Source organism: Brachyhypopomus gauderio, chromosome 21, assembly GCF_052324685.1.
Source record: "Brachyhypopomus gauderio isolate BG-103 chromosome 21, BGAUD_0.2, whole genome shotgun sequence".
Classification (NCBI taxonomy): domain Eukaryota; kingdom Metazoa; phylum Chordata; class Actinopteri; order Gymnotiformes; family Hypopomidae; genus Brachyhypopomus; species Brachyhypopomus gauderio.
The window spans coordinates 3,241,389-3,259,989 of NC_135231.1; the positions used below are offsets into that span (position 1 = coordinate 3,241,389).

The 18,601-nt window shown below is 47.3% G+C and overlaps 1 protein-coding gene and 1 long non-coding RNA gene across 2 annotated transcripts; both read left to right on the forward strand.

Moving 5' to 3' along the window:
• Window positions 1-955: 955 nt before the first annotated feature.
• Window positions 956-3,826, forward strand: LOC143484757 (uncharacterized). Its single transcript, XR_013122707.1, has 3 exons — window positions 956-1,199; window positions 3,554-3,632; window positions 3,735-3,826. It is a non-coding gene; the product is annotated as an uncharacterized LOC143484757 (long non-coding RNA).
• Window positions 3,827-7,329: 3,503 nt separating this feature from the next.
• On the forward strand, window positions 7,330-17,811 carry LOC143485275 (ADP-ribosylation factor-like protein 13B). The gene is made up of 15 exons (XM_076984646.1): window positions 7,330-7,398; window positions 7,720-7,784; window positions 8,867-8,937; window positions 9,546-9,795; window positions 10,228-10,333; window positions 10,482-10,684; window positions 10,769-10,889; window positions 10,999-11,101; window positions 12,999-13,118; window positions 13,397-13,465; window positions 14,126-14,236; window positions 14,339-14,479; window positions 14,571-14,671; window positions 14,806-14,881; window positions 15,049-17,811. The coding sequence occupies exons 1-9, from the start codon at window positions 7,330-7,332 to the stop codon at window positions 13,079-13,081; spliced, it is 1,071 nt and encodes a 356-aa protein (XP_076840761.1). The 3' UTR covers window positions 13,082-13,118; window positions 13,397-13,465; window positions 14,126-14,236; window positions 14,339-14,479; window positions 14,571-14,671; window positions 14,806-14,881; window positions 15,049-17,811.
• The last annotated feature ends 790 nt before the right edge of the window (window positions 17,812-18,601 follow it).

An 18,601-nucleotide genomic window follows, 5' to 3' on the forward strand; every position in this document is an offset into this window, starting at 1 on the left:
AAGGATGCTACATGTAAGCTCAAAACCATCTGCACATAGACAGGATTAGAAACCTTTCAAATGCAAAGTCACAAATGCATGTATGAACATAAATATTTATTAGATTAAACTTGTCTATAATAGTGCATAATCAGTCAGTGCATCTGTTAAGTTGCTATTCTCAGTATCAACAGTTTAACCCCAGAGAAGTTAATGTTCTCTAGGAGGCTATGCAAAACCAAAATGTATTTGTTTTGAAACTAGTCCTATTAGCTTTGCAAAGTTGTCTGAGAATATTGGTCTGGTTTGTCAAAGGACACCACTCTGAAGGAAAAAGACAGTTACTGAATAAGCCAGGAAACGTTAACTATACAGCTTAAATTACAAGGGAATATTCCATAACATTCCAAAGGTAATATTCTATAGCTTCTGATGCATATTTAGCTCTTTTCTTTAACTAGCTAGCAAACCATCAACATAATTTATAATATTAAAGCCATCTCAGCATCACTCCTGGACACTTTTATATCACACAGTTGTTGTGACCTCTGAAAAGCCAAGTAAAAGTGTTTATCCTATAAAAGTGTTTGTTTACCTTAATGTGCTGGTGATGCACATGAAGTCACAGTGACACAAAGAGAGAGGTTGTGCAGGTGAGCAGTTTGGCCTTGGTGATGATCACTGGATTCTTTTTCACCTCTCTATCTTCCAAGCTAGCACAGGTGTCACTTTTAGCTTCCGACCACATTCTCAGAGATTTTCCACAGTACTGAACATCTTGTATTTAATAATGCTTTGCACTGTAGCCACTGGAACTTGAAAACATTTAAATATGGTCTAATAGCCCTTTTCCTGACTTGTGAACCACAACGCACAGCCACAGGTCCTTAGTTCCTTTGTCTTAACCATGACTGTCCACAGATCAACTGTAGAGAGCTGTTTTTTCACCTGTTGATTAAAATAGCTGTTCCCAATGAATCAGGGTAATTAGGATGCTTTAGAACAGCTTAGACTATTTGAAATGGTATTGAACTTTGGATTTTCCCATAGACTGTGAGGCAAAGATGCCTCACAGAAGTTGCAACTTGAAAATGAGCTGATGTGAGCACTGACCACTGAGACGGTCAGGCCGTGGGAAGAGGTTGCTTCACAGGTCAACAAGAAAGGGGAGGCAACATGCGTGAAGATTGAGGCCACTCATACGTGCAGCAAGTGTCATGGTAAGTCAAAAGGAGAAAATAAGACACTGGAAGGTTTCAGAAAGCACGGTGCAAAAATGATGAAATTGTCAAGCTACAAAGTTGATGTGCAATACTTGCAACAAGATTGGGCTGTGTAGTAGGGTGTGCAGGAAGAGGACCATCATACATTCTTGGGGTTGTAAGTAAAGCAGACGTAGGATCAGACCAATGGGACATGAAGTTGTTGGTGGGCTCCAATCTGGTTGCAATCAAAATAGGCAAATGTGCCCATATGAATACCATCCGCAAGGAGTTTTACCATCGTACCATCAGTTTTCAAGGTCAAAGCACCTTTGGCTCCATGGTTACTCAATCGCCCAGCCATAAATTAGGATGAACCTAAACACCATAAGCTTATCAGCACCTTCAAAGGCAGGGTTCAGCATCCCTACCAGGAACAAGAGGGGGTCATAAATTTCATTGGTGCCCTCGGACTTCTTACAACCCTAAGGCAGAATAACTCTACATCCTAAAAACTCTTCATTTCAAAAGTGCCACAGGTTTTAAATCACCACCAAGTAAACAAACTTCCCAGAAGTACTTGGAGGACTCTTTGCTTGTCCTCACTGGACAATATTTAGTCAAGTTATTGAATTATGAAATAAAATGATATTTTTGCTATAGCTTGACAGTGCCATCCAGCATCATGGAATGAGAAGTACTAGCCTTTTAAGTCTCATATGCAGCATATAAACCTCGCCAATAACCAACAGTAGTGTAAAATACAATATGGTATCTGTTCTTCAAATGGGGTAACAAGTTCAAGTAATGTCCACTCAGCTAATGTGACCCTTGCTTTTTGTTCTCCAACTGTACATCTTTTGATTTATTTCATTTGCATTCACGTTATTCTTTTGTTTTCTTACTTAAGCAGTTAAAAAGTTTAAAAGATTAGATGGTGGATCAAATAAAGGTCAATAAATCTAATGTGTCAAGACAAAGGAGAGAACTTCCAGGAGACCTCCCCACTCCAGGATCTATAAATTAGAATATTATATAAACCAACTGAAAATTATTTTTAATTCAGAAATGTTGCATGTACAGTAAACATACTCAATACTTGGTTTGAGCTCCTTTTGCACAAATTACTGCAGCAAGGCGGCATGGCATGGAGGCGATGAGCCTGTGGCACTGCTGAGGTGTTATGGAAGCCCAGGTTGCTTTGACAGCAGCCTTCAGCTCTTCTACATTTTTGGGTCTGGTGTCTCTCATCTTCCTCTTGACAATACACCATAGACTCTCTATGGGGTTTAGGTCAGGCGAGTTTGCTGGCCAATCAAGCACAGTGATACTGTGGTTATTAAAGCTGGTATTGGAACTTTTGGCAGGGTGGACAGGTGCCAAGTCCTGCTGGAAAATGAAATCTCCATCTCCAAAAAGCATGTCAGCAGAGGGAAACATGAAGTGCTCTAAAATTTCCTGGTAGATGGCTGCACTAACATTGGTCTTGATATAACACAGTTGACCAACACCAGCATCTCACTAGATCTCAAGATTATGTGCCTTTCCACTCTTCCTCCAGACTCTGGGACATTGATTTGCAAATGCAATGCAAATATTCATCTGAAAACAACACCTTGGACCACTGTCTGGACCACTTGGGTCCAGAACAGTCCAGTCCAGTAAGACTTGTTAGTAAGATATGGCTTCAACTACCTCCAAACAGAATTTCACCACTAAGACACACTTTGGAGACAAGAACCAAAAGCCACAGGGGCCACAGTTCCAGACTAAGGCCTTCAGAGCTGTAAGCGAGTTGCTTGAAGCAACTGAAGACTCTGGTTTGTCCTCTGACATTCACTGCTATTTATGTACTATTCATGGGTTCTTGAAAGGAATGAAAGGTTCAGAGCTACTGTGTAAAAATATTACTGAGCAAACCTATGAACAAAAATCACTTTCTACTGAAGAGGATATTATACATGTTCATCCAGAAGAGCAAGACAAATTTATCTCATCTAATCCATGCAACAATGGGTCAAAAGTGGTTGGAGTAGCAAGTCTCTCCTTGGTGCCAGAGACAAACCATGTCATGGAATTCTCCATCGGTGAGAATGGCAATATATGTGAGAGTCAAATTTCAGCTGCTCACTTGCAAAGTCAAAGATATTTGTAGAGGACTCTCTTAAGCCTGTGGTTGTGAAAAGGCATGGTGGATTCCGTTTTTTCACTCGGATGACACCTACAATCTGTGTTCACTGGAAGGTAAGGATAATGTTTTACACTAATCATTTGATGTCATGCACTGTTCCATAAATCAGTGAAACATTTGGTTATTTTATAGCTTGTTCTCATTTTTGTCAGTTTGTTTTGTTTAATGTTTCCTCTTCAAGAAATCAAATGCAAGGAGCGCTGCTGGTCTGGTACCTGATGGCCAGAAGTCTTGCTCCTCCTCTGCACATCTTCAAGAATGTAAGTCAGAATGCTCTGAGAGGGGCACATAGTTATACCAGTATTCTAACATTTAATTAGCATGAAGTTTACTGTAGTTCTAATAAATATTATATTTTACAGCTTCACACCTTGAACCAACGGCTTCTACATCTTCAAGAAAAAGACGTCGCAACCTTTTGTTCCAGATGTGCTCAGCAATTTCCAAAGCCCTGCCAAGGCCTTTCAAATGCATGGGTAGAGCATCCTAAGAACTGCTTTATCAAGTCCTTTATGTGTTTACCTGGTAACAGTGGTCAATAAATATTGTTAAAATATTTCAGGAGTCCTGTGTTTGTTACGGTAATCAAGTCCTTGAGTAATTTGTGGATAGTAAAATAAATAAAGTACGGCTTGCACAGTGATCCTTTATTCGTGGTGGTGACACAAGATTACTCCTTATTTTAAGTCTGGGCTTAAACTCTGGTAATGGCCAATTTAGGATTCTCACAGATTATGAGGAGAGTCAGATTAATTCATAGGGAAACTTCCAGCAAGGCAGTAACAAAGGCTTGTGTGGGGGTTTCCAGACAACATGCTACAAGTGGAAAAATCAAAAGCTCTGTTGTCTTAAAGGTCAAAAATGACCCACCACCACATTTAACTGAAGAGAGCCCATTTAACCACTTAATTATCTTTTTTTAACACTAAATTTGATGACTTTTCCTATAGTGTATCCAAGATTAGATAAAGTGCTCACATTTACGTTAATTGTAAACTGAATGGTTCAAGTTCTGAATTCACAAAAATATGAACACTCATTCAGGACAACACTGCACACACATAATTTAGGCCCAACATCCACATTGAAGGGACTGCTCGGCCTAGATGTGGAACAATAAAAATGGACTGCTACTAGCTGGGCGCCCAATGGAGAATGTGTTCTTCCTAATCTCTCCCTGGAGTTTTTCTTTGCTGGTCATTTTTTACAGGGTATATACAGAATATCAAGACAACATGAGGGTTAAGAAAAAACCCTCAACAAACATAAAATTTTGTACACATGAAAAGCTTGTATTAATATACAGAATCCACTGCCATTTTGTTATGAACCACTCATTTTAAAGATGGCTGCAGACTTGGCAAAGACTAGAGTAAACTAATTGAAGACAGGAACACAACACAGATGAAACATGACAAATGAGGGGCTGAACAGGCATGGAACAGGTAAACAATACAAGGAAGGGGAACACTGAGGGTGAGAAGTGTCCCACCCCGCGGAGTGCTCTGACCCAAATGGGCAGCCAGGAGAGGAAACTGGTTGGGGCAAGGGAACAGGATTGAGGAGTAGAGCAAACATGGGGGGTCTGGTTGAGACATAGGAATGAGCCTGGGGGAGACAGAGCGGATAACGGAGGAAGACAGATGGAAGTCAAGAAGAGAGGGGTCTGGGAGTAGGGGAAGAGGTTAACACAATGGTAAGAATCCTCAAGATGACAGAAACATGCACAGGGACCAGATGGACAGTTGCATGGCTGGACGGGTGCAGACCCCAGCTCCCGGGTGGCCGGTTGGTGGCTGGGGGTCGACTCCGGGGGGACTGCTCATGCCGGCCACTTTCTGGGCTGGGGGGTCGGGGCTGCCGGCCTGGGATGTTTGTGTGTTTGCCCTGGCTGGTGGTGGTGGGGGGTGCTTGGGTGGCGCTGCCTCTGGACTCTGGGGTGCAGGGACTGTGAGGGGACAAACACTGACCAGTGGCCCGGGACTTTGCCCACGTTTGTCCTAGCACCTGTCCCCTCAATTTTAACTACACCATAGTATCACACACTACCATACATGCATATACACCAACACCTACACACAACACAGCACTGGGGGTGGAGGGGTGGGAAGGCCTTCCTTCACCTGTTTCCTGCCCCTGCTGGAGCGGGGGTGGGTCACTAGCGCGGAGCTGGGCTGGTGGCGTCCTGGGACTGCTACCGATCCTTGCTGGTCCAGCCATTCACCCCCGCCGCGGAGGGTGTGTTGGTTTGGATGAGTGTGTGTCTTTGTCCTTGTCTCTTTTTGTACAGGTAGATGAAGGAGTACATGTTGGGGGGGAATATATGGGTGTGTGTGAATATATTGGGCTGAGGGTACATTTGGGGGTGTGTATATGTGCGCAGGAGTGTATATGGGTGTGGTCGAATGTGTGGAGGATTTTATGTTGGGGTGAATGTGCATGTGCGTGTAGGTGTATATGTGTGAGGGTCTACGTGTGCGGGTGATGATAGGGGGTATATAAGGGGTTCTGTGGGTGTATAGGGGCGAATGTATATATGAGTTTGAGTGTATGAGTGAGGACGGCTGGTTCTGGGTCGGGGGCTGGTCGTGCCCGGTCCACTCCCGGCTGCTCCCCTGTGGTTACTGCTCCACCCCAGAGGGGCTTAGTGCTCCGGCGTTGAGAAACTTCACTGAATGTGAAAGTAGAGACGCTCCTGAATGAGGTAGAGGTGCGGAAAAAATGTTTGTTTGACACGTTGTGGCATTACGGCAAAGCGCAAAAGGTCTGAATGGGATAGCGTGTGTGAAGCTTTAAATGTTGTGGGGTCAGAATAATGCACACTGGCAGAATAATATAATGCACCTAAAAATATCAGTGATGCGCTCACTAGCATCAGCGACTCAATAAAATAATTGGTTAAAATTTGCGCTGCGCATTAATTTGTCCTGGCTCTGGGTTCGCTGGGTGCTCCACCACCTCTAACAATGGCACAGCATACCTGTGCGCAACATTGTGCAGGACCCCACATGCCCTCACAATACGACACACCTTCTCTGGCTGATACACGAGCATCCCCCGATGAACAAAAGAACAAAAAGGCATTGTTCTGTGTTTTTACACTGAAAACTGCATTTTTACACTGATAACTACTAAATTAAAACTCAAGACCCTTAAAAAAATATACAATCCTGTTATAAAACAAGAAATTCTTGTAATTTAAATTTACAGACTTTGACTGTATATTTAAAGGAGTTTTATTTAAAAAAGTCATTTTACTGTATTTTACAGGTATATTCTCTTATTATGAAAAAGACAGAAAAATACTGTATTTATTTACAGTAAATATCTGTTAAAAAAATGTTTTTTTTACAGTGCAACAAAGCCAAGCTGTTTCTTAGCACTTCCATCTCATTGACGGGTTCAACTATTAAAGTGTGAGAGTGTGCTTATGTGTGCGTGCGTGTGTGTGTGTGTCTCAGTCATACAACTTCCTAAAGCATTGATGTTATGTGTCCTGCTAAAGGACTTCTCTTTAAACAGAATTATGAAGAGAAGAAATATATTCTCAACAGAAACATGTCAGAACTGTTCCAAAGAGCAACAGTGATTTACTTATTTGTTATTTTTTTCTATCTTGTGTAAATGTTTGAAAAAAATTAAAATGGTATATATAATTGGGATGGGTTCAAGGGTTTATATCAAAATGTTTGTCCTAAAAAAATAATAAAATGCATATATGAAAGTATAAAATGTTTTTGTTTATTCCAAAATGAATCCCACTGATCATAACTTGTCACTGAAGAGTGTAGGAAGGTTACAAAAACTGGACCTCGACTCCAAGTATGCAATGTAATCGGTTTCTTTTCACAGAATAAAAGTTACTAAACGACTCTTGTATCGCTTAGCGGCTACCGAGACGTGTGAGGTGTTGGGCCTGACATCCTCACACCGTCCACTAGGGGCGCTACTGCCGATATGGACGGTCGTGCCAGCGGGACAGAACGTGTGAAATCACCTGCAGCCATAGCAGCCAGAGAACGCGGGGTAAACAGCAACCAAAGCGTCTTGTTTGGATTCTAAAGTTAGCTAGCGCTATCTTGAACGATCGTGGATCGACCAAGTTTAATACATACTATATCAAAACCAACTGCTTCTGTAAATATCTGTAATTACCTTTCTTTTTTAAATATCTGTGTTTAAATTGTATTTAGTTTGACTGTTAGTTAAGTTAGTTAGTTAAGTGTTTTGGAGGGTTTAAGCAGCCTGCAGCCTAACGGGACACAGACCGATCACGGTGTCGTTCCCTGCCTGTCACTCACCTAACCTCTTAGATACTTGACCATTTAGGCTTGATTATAAAGCTAGATTATAAGGTTTAGTGAGATGGCGAGCTGCTGTAGCTGGCTGAAAAGGTGGCGTAAGCCTGCAAGGTAAGTCAGTGTATTTTGATTATAAACTGTCCATAAATCGCTGATATCTGAATTGTACTTTTAATCTGCACGACCACGTAATTGCAGTGTAGAGGAGCTTAAATCTGTTTTTCTTAATAGTTTTTCTGTTGTTTTTTTAATCTGTTTTTCTAAGTACTATGTATTTAGACAAAGTATTGTATAGCATATACAATGGCGTACGAATAGTTGACAGTCTTGCTGCGGCCCGGGACAAGAAACACGGTCAAATGCGTGTGTCTCACGCTCAATGCGTGAGAGTTGGCAACCCTGTACGGACCAAAACAAAACCGTAGCATTTATTTCAGGGCTATTGAAAAAACACTCCGTCGGGGGGGAGCGGGGGGGGGCGGTGTGGGGGGGCGAACGTAAGTTGTCGAGCGGGGGAGTGGCGAACGTAAGTTGTCGATCGGGGGGGGGGGGGGGGTGTGGCGAACGTAAGTTGTCGAGCGGGGGGTGGCGAACGTAAGTTGTCGAGCGGGGGGGGGGGGGGGGGGGGGGGGGGTGTGGCGAACGTAAGTTGTCGAGCGGGGGGTGGCGAACGTAAGTTGTCGAGCGGGGGGGGGGGGGGGGGGGGGGGGGTGTGGCGAACGTAAGTTGTTGGTTCTCCGCCAGTTGAGTATGATGAGGCTCAACTGATGAGGCTCAGGGATTCCGTGTCATACAGCGCCGTGCTCAGGGTCCTAGTGCCTGTAGAATTAATGGCCCGATTAACGTAATTTAAAAACCAGGACATTTCCACGGTTTTAAAAAATATCCCGGGACAGGACGTGAAATACGGACATGTCCCGGGAAATACGGACGTTTGGTCACCCTACACAACCCCATCTTAAAGAGTACTCCAAAGTCGGTGATAAAGCTTGCTGCCTACTGCTAATTTAGTGTCACCGAATGCTAAACACTAACACTGCCCTCCAACAACCTGGCCACTAATCCTTCAGGACTAAAGTGCAAATCCCCAGCTAATCCCAACACACTGTGGCAGTCCTGGGCCAGAACATTTCACGGGGCTGTGCCCACACGCAGCCTGAGTCATTGAGCGTTGTGCTTGTGTGTGCTCACAGGAAGGTGACGTTGTTGATGGTGGGCCTGGACAACGCTGGCAAGACTGCAACCGTGCGGGGCATTCAGGGAGGTGAGGCTACACTGAGTGTGTGTGAGTGTGTGTGTGGTATGCCATTCATCCATCACCTTAAACTCCTAATGCCAAGGTGCAGATGCCAAAGTGTTTTATACCCACACTTTCATACAGCATATCGTGATTAATATACTGGTTTGTCATTTGTAACTGCAATTTCTTGCTTTTATTTACTTATTATTCTCTTCTTTTTCAAAGTCTATCTTTTCTTCTAAATATATAAAAGGTCTTCTAAATATTGTAATGTGTTTTAAGGCGTGGCTCTAAAGTACAGTAGTTTGCTTTTGTTTCCCAACATTTTAGCATTCAACATATCTCACAGTAACGAGCACGTTCCACCCCTGCAGGTCTCATTGTCTTGTGTTGGCCCAGTAGACAGAAGCAGCTAAATATTCTTCAATGCAATGCCCTGTTAGATATAGAGCCTTGAGCAGGGTGTGATGTAGACGGACGCTAATGAGATGAGCAGTAAAGCTCTGGGTAAAGGCTGAAACTCTCCAGTCTCGCTCTCGGAGTCGGTACAAGTTCAGCTCGCTCCAAGGTTAAAGCTACTGCGGGTCGCTAAGCGCACCGTAGTCTCACAGTAACGCATGTCTCTCCCTCAGAGAACCCAGTCAATGTGGCCCCCACGGTGGGCTTCTCCAAGGTGGACCTGAAACGAGGCAAGTTCCAGGTGACCATCTTCGACCTCGGCGGCGGGAAGCGCATCCGCGGCATCTGGGAGAACTATTACTCAGAGTCGCACGGCGTGGTGTTCGTGGTGGACTCCAGCGACATCCAGCGGATCCATGAGACCAGAGCCACCATGGCCGAGGTCCTCGGACACCCTCGAATCGCCGGCAAGCCCGTCCTAGTGTGAGTGGCACGTCTCTCGTTACGTCTCACACGCGTCTCACACGCGTCTCGTTTCCTGCACCTCCTCGCAGCCTTCAGAGCACCCCTGCACTTCAACACCATAGTTCCTACAACGTCACTGTGAGCAGCACAGACCTTAGATCTTCCACATGACATGACATCTCCTGTCATAGATGGTTCTCCAACGTGATATTTTGGTAACAGACATCACGAGACACAACATCGCAGACGGCAGACACCATGAGGATGTATTGGTTGTCCGGTGTTGTTTGTGTTTTGTCCGTGTTAGGCACATACACGCACATACACGCACACCCCTCTTCAGTGCTCTGAAGTGCAGACCTTGAGTCATGTGTTTGTGAGAGCTTTCACTTGGCGTACACACACAGCTCACTCTATACCCCCCCCCCCCCCCCCCCCCCCCCCCCCCAGACTGGCCAATAAGCAGGACCAGGAAGGAGCATTGCCTGAAGCCGACATCATTGAGAGCCTATCACTGGAGAAGCTGGTCAATGAGCAAAAATGTCGCTGTCAGCTTGTGAGTATTTATTCAGTGAGCATCTTCACAGTGGGGAGAAACTTGGTAGCCTACAAGGTTTTCCTTGGGGGGGGGGGGGTACAATCCAGCTGTACCTTTGAGAAAACAAGCCAACGAGACGAGGCTGAACTTGTGCTGACCTCACCAGGAGCCGTGCTCGGCGGTGTTGGGCTACGGCCGGACGGTGGACAAGTCCATCAGGAGAGGCCTGAAATGGCTCCTGAGCAACATCGCCGAGGACTACGAGGCGATCTCTGAGCGTGTGCAGAGGGACACGGCCAAGCAGCGGGCCTGGGAGGAGCAAGACAGGAAGGAGCGAGCGGAACGAGTGCGGATAATACGGGAAGAGAGGTCAGGAAACCGTGTGTGTGAGAGAGACAGTACTGTTTTGGTTCTGGTGAAATATATATTTTGAAGGGTTTACTCTTCCTGTAGGGACAGAAAAGAGCGTGAGGAGGCGGAGCAGGAAGAGAGGCGAGTGGAGGAGAAGAAGGAGGAGGAGGAGGGTGCCAACATGCCCAGCCCCATCCAGCCAATAAACAGTGTTGTTCATGAGGCAGGTTTCCCTCCCAGCCAATGAGGTGTTTAATGTGCCTCAATGTTCCTGACTGTCCTCTTAATTAGACCGCTGTTCAAACTTCAGTTAATTTAGTAAATTATTTCAGGAGGACAATAAGGAGATGGGAAAGGGAGAGGACGCCCTGCAGGGCGGCGCTCTGGATTGCAGAAGCAAACCAGAGGAGGAGGATGTTGAGAGCACCAAATCAGGTCAGAATGTTTCATATGATCCAAATAAAATGTATTAAGTTGTTTTAAAGTGATTACTTATCTCCTTTATCTTGGTAGTACCAGTATCCTAGGCCCACGCTCTAGCCCCCTAGGCCCACGCTCTAGTCCCCTAGACCCACACTCTAGTCCCCTAGGCCCACGCTCTAGTCCCCTAGGCCCACGCTCTAGTCCCCTAGGCCCACACTCTAGTCCCCTAGGCCCACGCTCTAGTCCCCTAGGCCCACGCTCTAGTCCCCTAGGCCCACACTCTAGGCCCACACTCTAGTCCCCTAGGCCCACGCTCTAGTCCCCTAGGCCCACGCTCTAGTCCCCTTAGGCCCACGCTCTAGTCCCCTTAGGCCCACCCTCTAGTCCCCTTAGGCCCACGCTCTAGTCCCCTTAGGCCCACGCTCTAGTCCCCTTAGGCCCACGCTCTAGTCCCCTTAGGCCCACGCTCTAGTCCCCTTAGGCCCACCCTCTAGTCCCCTTAGGCCCACGCTCTAGTCCCCTAGGCCCACCCTCTAGTCCCCTAGGCCCACCCTCTAGTCCCCTAGGCCCACGCTCTAGTCCCCTAGGCCCACCCTCTAGTCCCCTAGGCCCACCCTCTAGTCCCCTAGGCCCACACTCTAGGCCCACGCTCTAGTCCCCTAGGCGCACGCTCTAGTCCCCTAGGCCCACGCTCTAGTCCCCTTAGGCCCACCCTCTAGTCCCCTTAGGCCCACGCTCTAGTCCCCTAGGCCCACGCTCTAGTCCCCTTAGGCCCACGCTCTAGTCCCCTTAGGCCCACGCTCTAGTCCCCTTAGGCCCACCCTCTAGTCCCCTTAGGCCCACGCTCTAGTCCCCTTAGGCCCACCCTCTAGTCCCCTTAGGCCCACGCTCTAGTCCCCTTAGGCCCACGCTCTAGTCCCCTTAGGCCCACGCTCTAGTCCCCTTAGGCCCACGCTCTAGTCCCCTTAGGCCCACGCTCTAGTCCCCTTAGGCCCACCCTCTAGTCCCCTTAGGCCCACGCTCTAGTCCCCTAGGCCCACCCTCTAGTCCCCTAGGCCCACCCTCTAGTCCCCTAGGCCCACGCTCTAGTCCCCTAGGCCCACCCTCTAGTCCCCTAGGCCCACCCTCTAGTCCCCTAGGCCCACACTCTAGGCCCACGCTCTAGTCCCCTAGGCGCACGCTCTAGTCCCCTAGGCCCACGCTCTAGTCCCCTTAGGCCCACCCTCTAGTCCCCTTAGGCCCACGCTCTAGTCCCCAAGGCCCACGCTCTAGTCCCCTAGGCCCACGCTCTAGTCCCCTAGGCCCACGCTCTAGTCCCCTTAGGCCCACCCTCTAGTCCCCTTAGGCCCACCCTCTAGTCCCCTTAGGCCCACGCTCTAGTCCCCTAGGCCCACGCTCTAGTCCCCTAGGCCCACGCTCTAGTCCCCTAGGCCCACCCTCTAGTCCCCTAGGCCCACCCTCTAGTCCCCTAGGCCCACACTCTAGGCCCACGCTCTAGTCCCCTAGGCGCACGCTCTAGTCCCCTAGGCCCACGCTCTAGTCCCCTAAGTCCACGCTCTAGTCCCCTAGGTCCACGCTCTTTTCTGATCTGCAATGCATCCCTCAGCATTTTCCCCTCTTAACACACCTGACTCACCTCAGCAAACACTTGATTAGCTGATGAAATTAATCACTAATGTTAAAACATGTCGCGCACTAAGTTATACAGAGCTGCGGGCTTCTACCAGTAGAACTTGATAGCCTTGCTTTAGATATTAACCTGAATTAACACTTAAAATGATGGCTTTAATAAAAACTACAATTGCTATTTAATTAGGGTCATCAAACAGTCAGCAGAACTGAGACACCCTGGGAAACAGATCGTTGGCAACCTAATCTAGGCTGCTAAAAGGCTTTATCTCCTCCTCAGGGCCAGCAGACCAGGTCAAAAAGAAGAGGAGGAAACTGCGTCTGAGGTGGAGAAACAACAGGGTTGAACCTCTGATGGTTTAGGTCTCCACCTAGAGCCCCACGCCACCACCTCCACCAGGTGAGAGTTCTAGCCAAACTTACTTAAGCAGCACTGAAACACGTGAAAGTCACTGGACTTTACTGTTTTTTTGTTTTACACAATGTATAATTTATTTTTTGTAGCATTTATAATTCCAATTGTGCTTGTAGAAAACAGTATGCTACCTTATAACTACGGTGAAACCGACATGGAAGTCTACTCCAAAGAATCCCTAATCTGACCTCAGATTTTCAATAACATGCCTTTTGTGTTTTGGTGGAGTTTTTACAAATGCGTCATTTTACTTCTGTTTGTAGTTGGATGGGCAACTCCCAAAGTTTCTAGACTTCCTAAACTTGAGCCGCTTGGAGATACACGGCACTCTGGTAACTTCACTGTTCAACCCCCCCCCCCCCCCCCCCCCCCCCCCCCCCAAATTGCGTCCTCTTGCATGAGCCACTAACACCTTTTTTTCCCCCCTCCCAGTTTTATGTTGTGACCAGGTCTCCTTGCACTCGCCCCGTCACTAACGACCCCCTCGCCATCTCTCCCATTACCTGCTGTGTGTCCGTCCCCAGAGCACATTTGCGCCTCATTAAGCGTCTGTTTCGTGCCGCACTTTTCGTCCCTGTCTTCGCGCTATCCGCTCTTATTTTGAAATCGCGCACCACAATCTCAAAACAATGCCGGGGATTGCCTTTATGGCAACAACAAACAGGTAGCAGACACCCAAATGCATTCGCCACCCCCCCCCAGCAAGGCGTACGAATAGTTGTGTTTATAAATGTCGTCTGTACATTTCTGTACTATATGAGGTGTGTTTTCGCTTCTCTGAAACCACCTCATCAACTTCTTCAAGGTTCTCTTTACTTCTGTCCCTTAACACACGGCAAGACTATCTTGGATAAGTATGAGGCACACCGGTTTATCTCTGGAGATAAACCAAGCTCTATTTGTTGTCATGGGACCACTAGTGATGAATTTACTGTGGTCTGTGTTGCCTATTATCTTTTCTGTCCTCATTGTGAATTTGGTTGTGTTTGTAGATGTAAGAAAATGGTTCAAGCCTCAGAGATTTTACCGTCCACCGTAGCTCCAATGTCCTCACCATTGCTCTAAAGCGCTTCGCTCACTTCAACGGAGACAAAATTGCAAAGGTTTGGCCACCGTACTTAATTCTGCCGCACTGTTGTACACTTTCCTTAGTCGTTTCACGTGATCTATGCCGTTGCACAACTGTTCTCTGTCCCCCTGTGCAGGACATGAGGTACCCAGAGTATCTGGACATGCGTCCGTTCATGTCACAGTCCCACGGAGAGCCACAGCTCTACGGCCTGTACGCTGTGCTGGTCCACTCCGGGATTAGCTGCCACGCCGGACACTACTACTGCTATGTGAAGGTTTGATGTGCTGCGCGGTTTCAGCATTCTCTACGTTTTTGCACTAGAGTTTCTACTCTAGCTAATGGATGGAATAATGTTTTTATTTCAGTCTGGTAATGAGCAGTGGTATGAGATGAACGATGGATCAGTATCTGTAAATGACATACGATCAGTGCTGAACCAACAAGCATACTTACTGTTCTACATCCGGTAAGTTCAACCTAATGTTTAAACCAGCTCCAGATTTTTGAATAGTGGAATATTTAGAAAGGCATTTTATACACTTTTATTGACTGTAACTCTGTGACCCATGTTCCCGGTCATTGCTCCCCTCACCCGGTCAGCACGGCCAAGGTGAACGGGCCTCAGTACACCTCCACCTCCTTCATCGGTCCACAGCTTCCTCCTCACATGGCGAAGGTATCACCACACCACTGCACCATGCCAGGACATCTGACTTGGAACTGGTTGTTATTGTTCACTAGTGTAATTGAGAGGGCTGTGTTTTGTTTGTTTACACTGTTAAACTCTTACTTTCTGTTCATGATATTCAGATTTCCCATAACTGACCGCTGTTCACTTTGCAGAATAACTCTCCCGTGAATGAGGACCACGGTGGCTCAAAGCCTGGCAGCAGCAACAGCAGCAGCGTCTCGAAGACGGGCCCTGGATTGTCTCTCTCTTTCTCCGCATCTCAACCCGTGCGGCCCACGGCCATCCCGGAAGCACCAAACAGGCCTAAGCTGACCTTCCTCATCGGCCAGGGAAAGACAGTGCGGCCGAGCCAGAGCCAGCCCAGCCCCTGCAGTTCTTCGGCTGCCGCATCCCACCTGCGCCCGCTGCCCTCGTCCTCTTCCTCCAGCGCACCACAGTCTACAGTGGGGAGAACAAGTGTATTTGATACACTGCTGATTTTTCAGGTTTTCCCACTTGCAAAGCATGTAGAAGACTGTAATTTTGATCATAGGTACTCTTCAACTGTGAGTGATGGAATCTAAAACAAAAATTCAGAAAAATACATTGTATGATTTTTAAATAATTAATTTCCATTTTATTGTGTGAAATAAGTATTTGATACACCAGAAAAAGAAACTTAATATTTGGTACAGAAACCTTTGTTTGCAATTACAGAGATGAGACGTTTCCTGTAGTTCTTGACAAGGTTTGCACACACTGCAGCAGGGATTTTGGCCCACTCTTCCATACAGATCTCCTCCAGAGCCTTCAGGTTTCGTGGCTGTCGCTGGGCCACACGGACTTTAAGCTCCCTCCAAAGATTTTCTCACGATACCTGGCCCCATCCATCCTTCCCACAATACGGTGCAGTCATCCTGTCCCCTTTGCAGAAAAGCATCCCAAAGAATGACGTTTCCACCGCCATGCTTCACAGTTGGGATGGTGTTCTTGGGGTTGTACTCATCATTCTTTTTCCTCCAAACTTGACGAGTGGAGTTTAAACCAATAGGTTCTATTTGTCTCATCAGACCACATGACCTTCTCCCAATCCTCCTCTGGATCATTCAGATGGTCATGTGCAAACTTCAGACGGGCTTTGACATGCGTTGGCTTGAGGAAGGGCACATTGCGTGCACTGCAGGATTTTAATCCTTGACGGCGTAGAGTGTTACTGATTGTTTTCTTTGAGACTGTGGTCCCAGCTCTATTCAGGTCATTGACCAGGTCCTGCTGTGTAGTTCTGGGCTCATTCCTCACCTTCCTCAAGATCATTGATGCTCCACGAGGTGAGATCTTGCATGGCGCCCCAGACCGAGGGAGATTTTCCGTTATTTTGCATTTCTTCCATTTTCTAATAATTGCACCAACAGTTGTTGCCTTCTCACCAAGCTGCTTGCCTGTTGTCCTGTAGCCCATCCCAGCCTTGTGCAGGTCTACAATTTTATCCCTGTCCTTACACAGCTCTCTGGTCTTGGGCATTGTGGAGATGTTGGAGTCTGACTGATTGAGTGTGTGGACAGGTGTCTTATACAGGTAACAAGTTCAAACAGGTGCAGTTAATACAGGTAATGAGTGGAGAACAGGAGGGCTTCTTAAAGAAGAAGTAACATGTCTGTGAGAGCCAAAATTCTTACTGGTTGATAGGTTATCAAATACTTATTTCACACAATAAAATGGAAATTAATTATTTAAAAATCATACAATGTATTTTTCTGGATTTTTGTTTTGCAGTCGTTTCTCTCTCTCTCTCTACTATTTTTCAAGGTCTCTTCTCCTGCGCCCTTTCTGGCCTTTCTCAAGTTTTCCCCAAGCTGTTTCTTCTCTATATATTTTTTAGTTTTTGTTCTTTTGTTTTCAGCCAGCTCCCTTCCCTGGCTTACATTTATTTTGTTCGTTTGTGCTCCCTTTTTATCACGACACATCGAGTGGTTTCCTCCGTGTGTTTTTTGTTTTCGTTTTCTGAGTTTTTACTCAGTTTTCTTTTTCCGCGTTTCCCGCTTAGTGGCAGAGGTCTCAGTTTGTCGTGTTTTCTTTTGGGTTTTGCCCCTGGGTTCATCTCCTACAAAAACCCAGCGAGTCCCCTGTTCCCTGGGGGTTCGCGTTACAGAACAACTCAGCCTCAACTATGGACCCGGCAAACCCTCTAGATATTGGCGAGTTGAGATCAGCTCTCGCTATGCAAGGACAGGCTATCGGTAGGCACGAACAGGCGTTACAACAGATCCTAGCTCAGCTGCAAAACATCTCTACCGCTGTCCAGGGAGCTAGTCAATCTAACGCTTCCCCTAGCGCTCTCGCTCTCGCCGCATCACCCGAGTCAGCCAACATTGCTCGTTGCGAGCCTGTACTGCTCGCTCCTGCGCGGTACAACGGTGATCCCGATGATTGCAGGGGGTTTTTGCTCCAATACTCCCTTATATTCGAGCAACAACCTTCACGTTTTCCTTTTGAACGGTCCAAAGTCGCATACGTAATGGCTCTGCTCTCAGGAAAGGCATTACAGTGGGCCACCCCCGTGTGGGAGAAACAGCCTGCGCGACATTTGACTGCTTCTCACAGGTTATGTGGCAGGCGTTTTACCACCCCGCATCCGGCGGCCTAACAGGTTCAAAATTATTGCGTATGCGCCAGGGCAATTTAACGGTTGCTGAGTACTCCCTACAATTCCATACCCTGGCGGCAGAAAGCGATTGGGGATCAGAGGCTTTAGGGGCCATATATACAGAGGGGTTGAGCGAGGTAATCAAAGACGAGTTGTCCCTCAGGGACCCTCCTGCTGACCTCGACAGCATGATCGAACTCACCATCAGAATCGACAATCGCCTACGCAACTGTAGACAACACCGGCGATCACAGGGTAAACATGTCCCATCCACCAACCCCCCCCCCCCCCCCCCCCTTTGCGCAAAACAGCGACCGAGACCGAGGAGAAAAGCCAACAGCCCATGGAGTTGGGACACACGCGTCTCTCAAGAGTGGAGAGGCAAGATCGCTTACGCGGGGGTAGGTGCCTTTATTGTGGGGACCCCGAACACAAAATCACTAACTGCCCCGAACTGCAGGGAAAAGAGCAGACCCATCGGTGAATAGGGTACACCCGATGGGTCATGACAGCTATTCCCCTGCTTCAGGTCTAACTCCCCAGGTGGTCATCTCATGGAGGGGGTCCAGTGAACATAGGCTGCTGGCGTTAGTCGACTCGGGTGCCGCGGGTAATTTCATCGACGCCTCTCTTGTGTCGTCTCTCGCTATTCCCCTGGTCCCCTTGGACAAACCGCTCTCGGTATCTGCAGTCGATGGTTGTGTGCTTACCTCTGGACAAATCACCCACCAAAATGTTCCTCTGTTTGTTGAAATAGGTACTCACCATGAAACCATCACCCCCTACGTTATAGCAGCACCCAGTCTCCGACTTATTTTGGGCTCCCCTTGGCTCCAATGCCATAACCCAGACATAGATTGGCTTAATCTTACCATCAGTCGTTGGGGTGGGGTGTGTGAGAAGTCGTGCTTGACTCCTCTCCGGACACCCCAAGGGGAAGGCCAGGGAGAGATCAAGGGCCTTGATAAGGTCCCTGTCGCATATGACCTAAAAGAAGTATTTAGTAAACGTAAAGCCGGCTTCTTACCCATTCCCAGAGCTCACGACATCTCCATCGATCTCCTCCCCGGTACTTCTCCTCC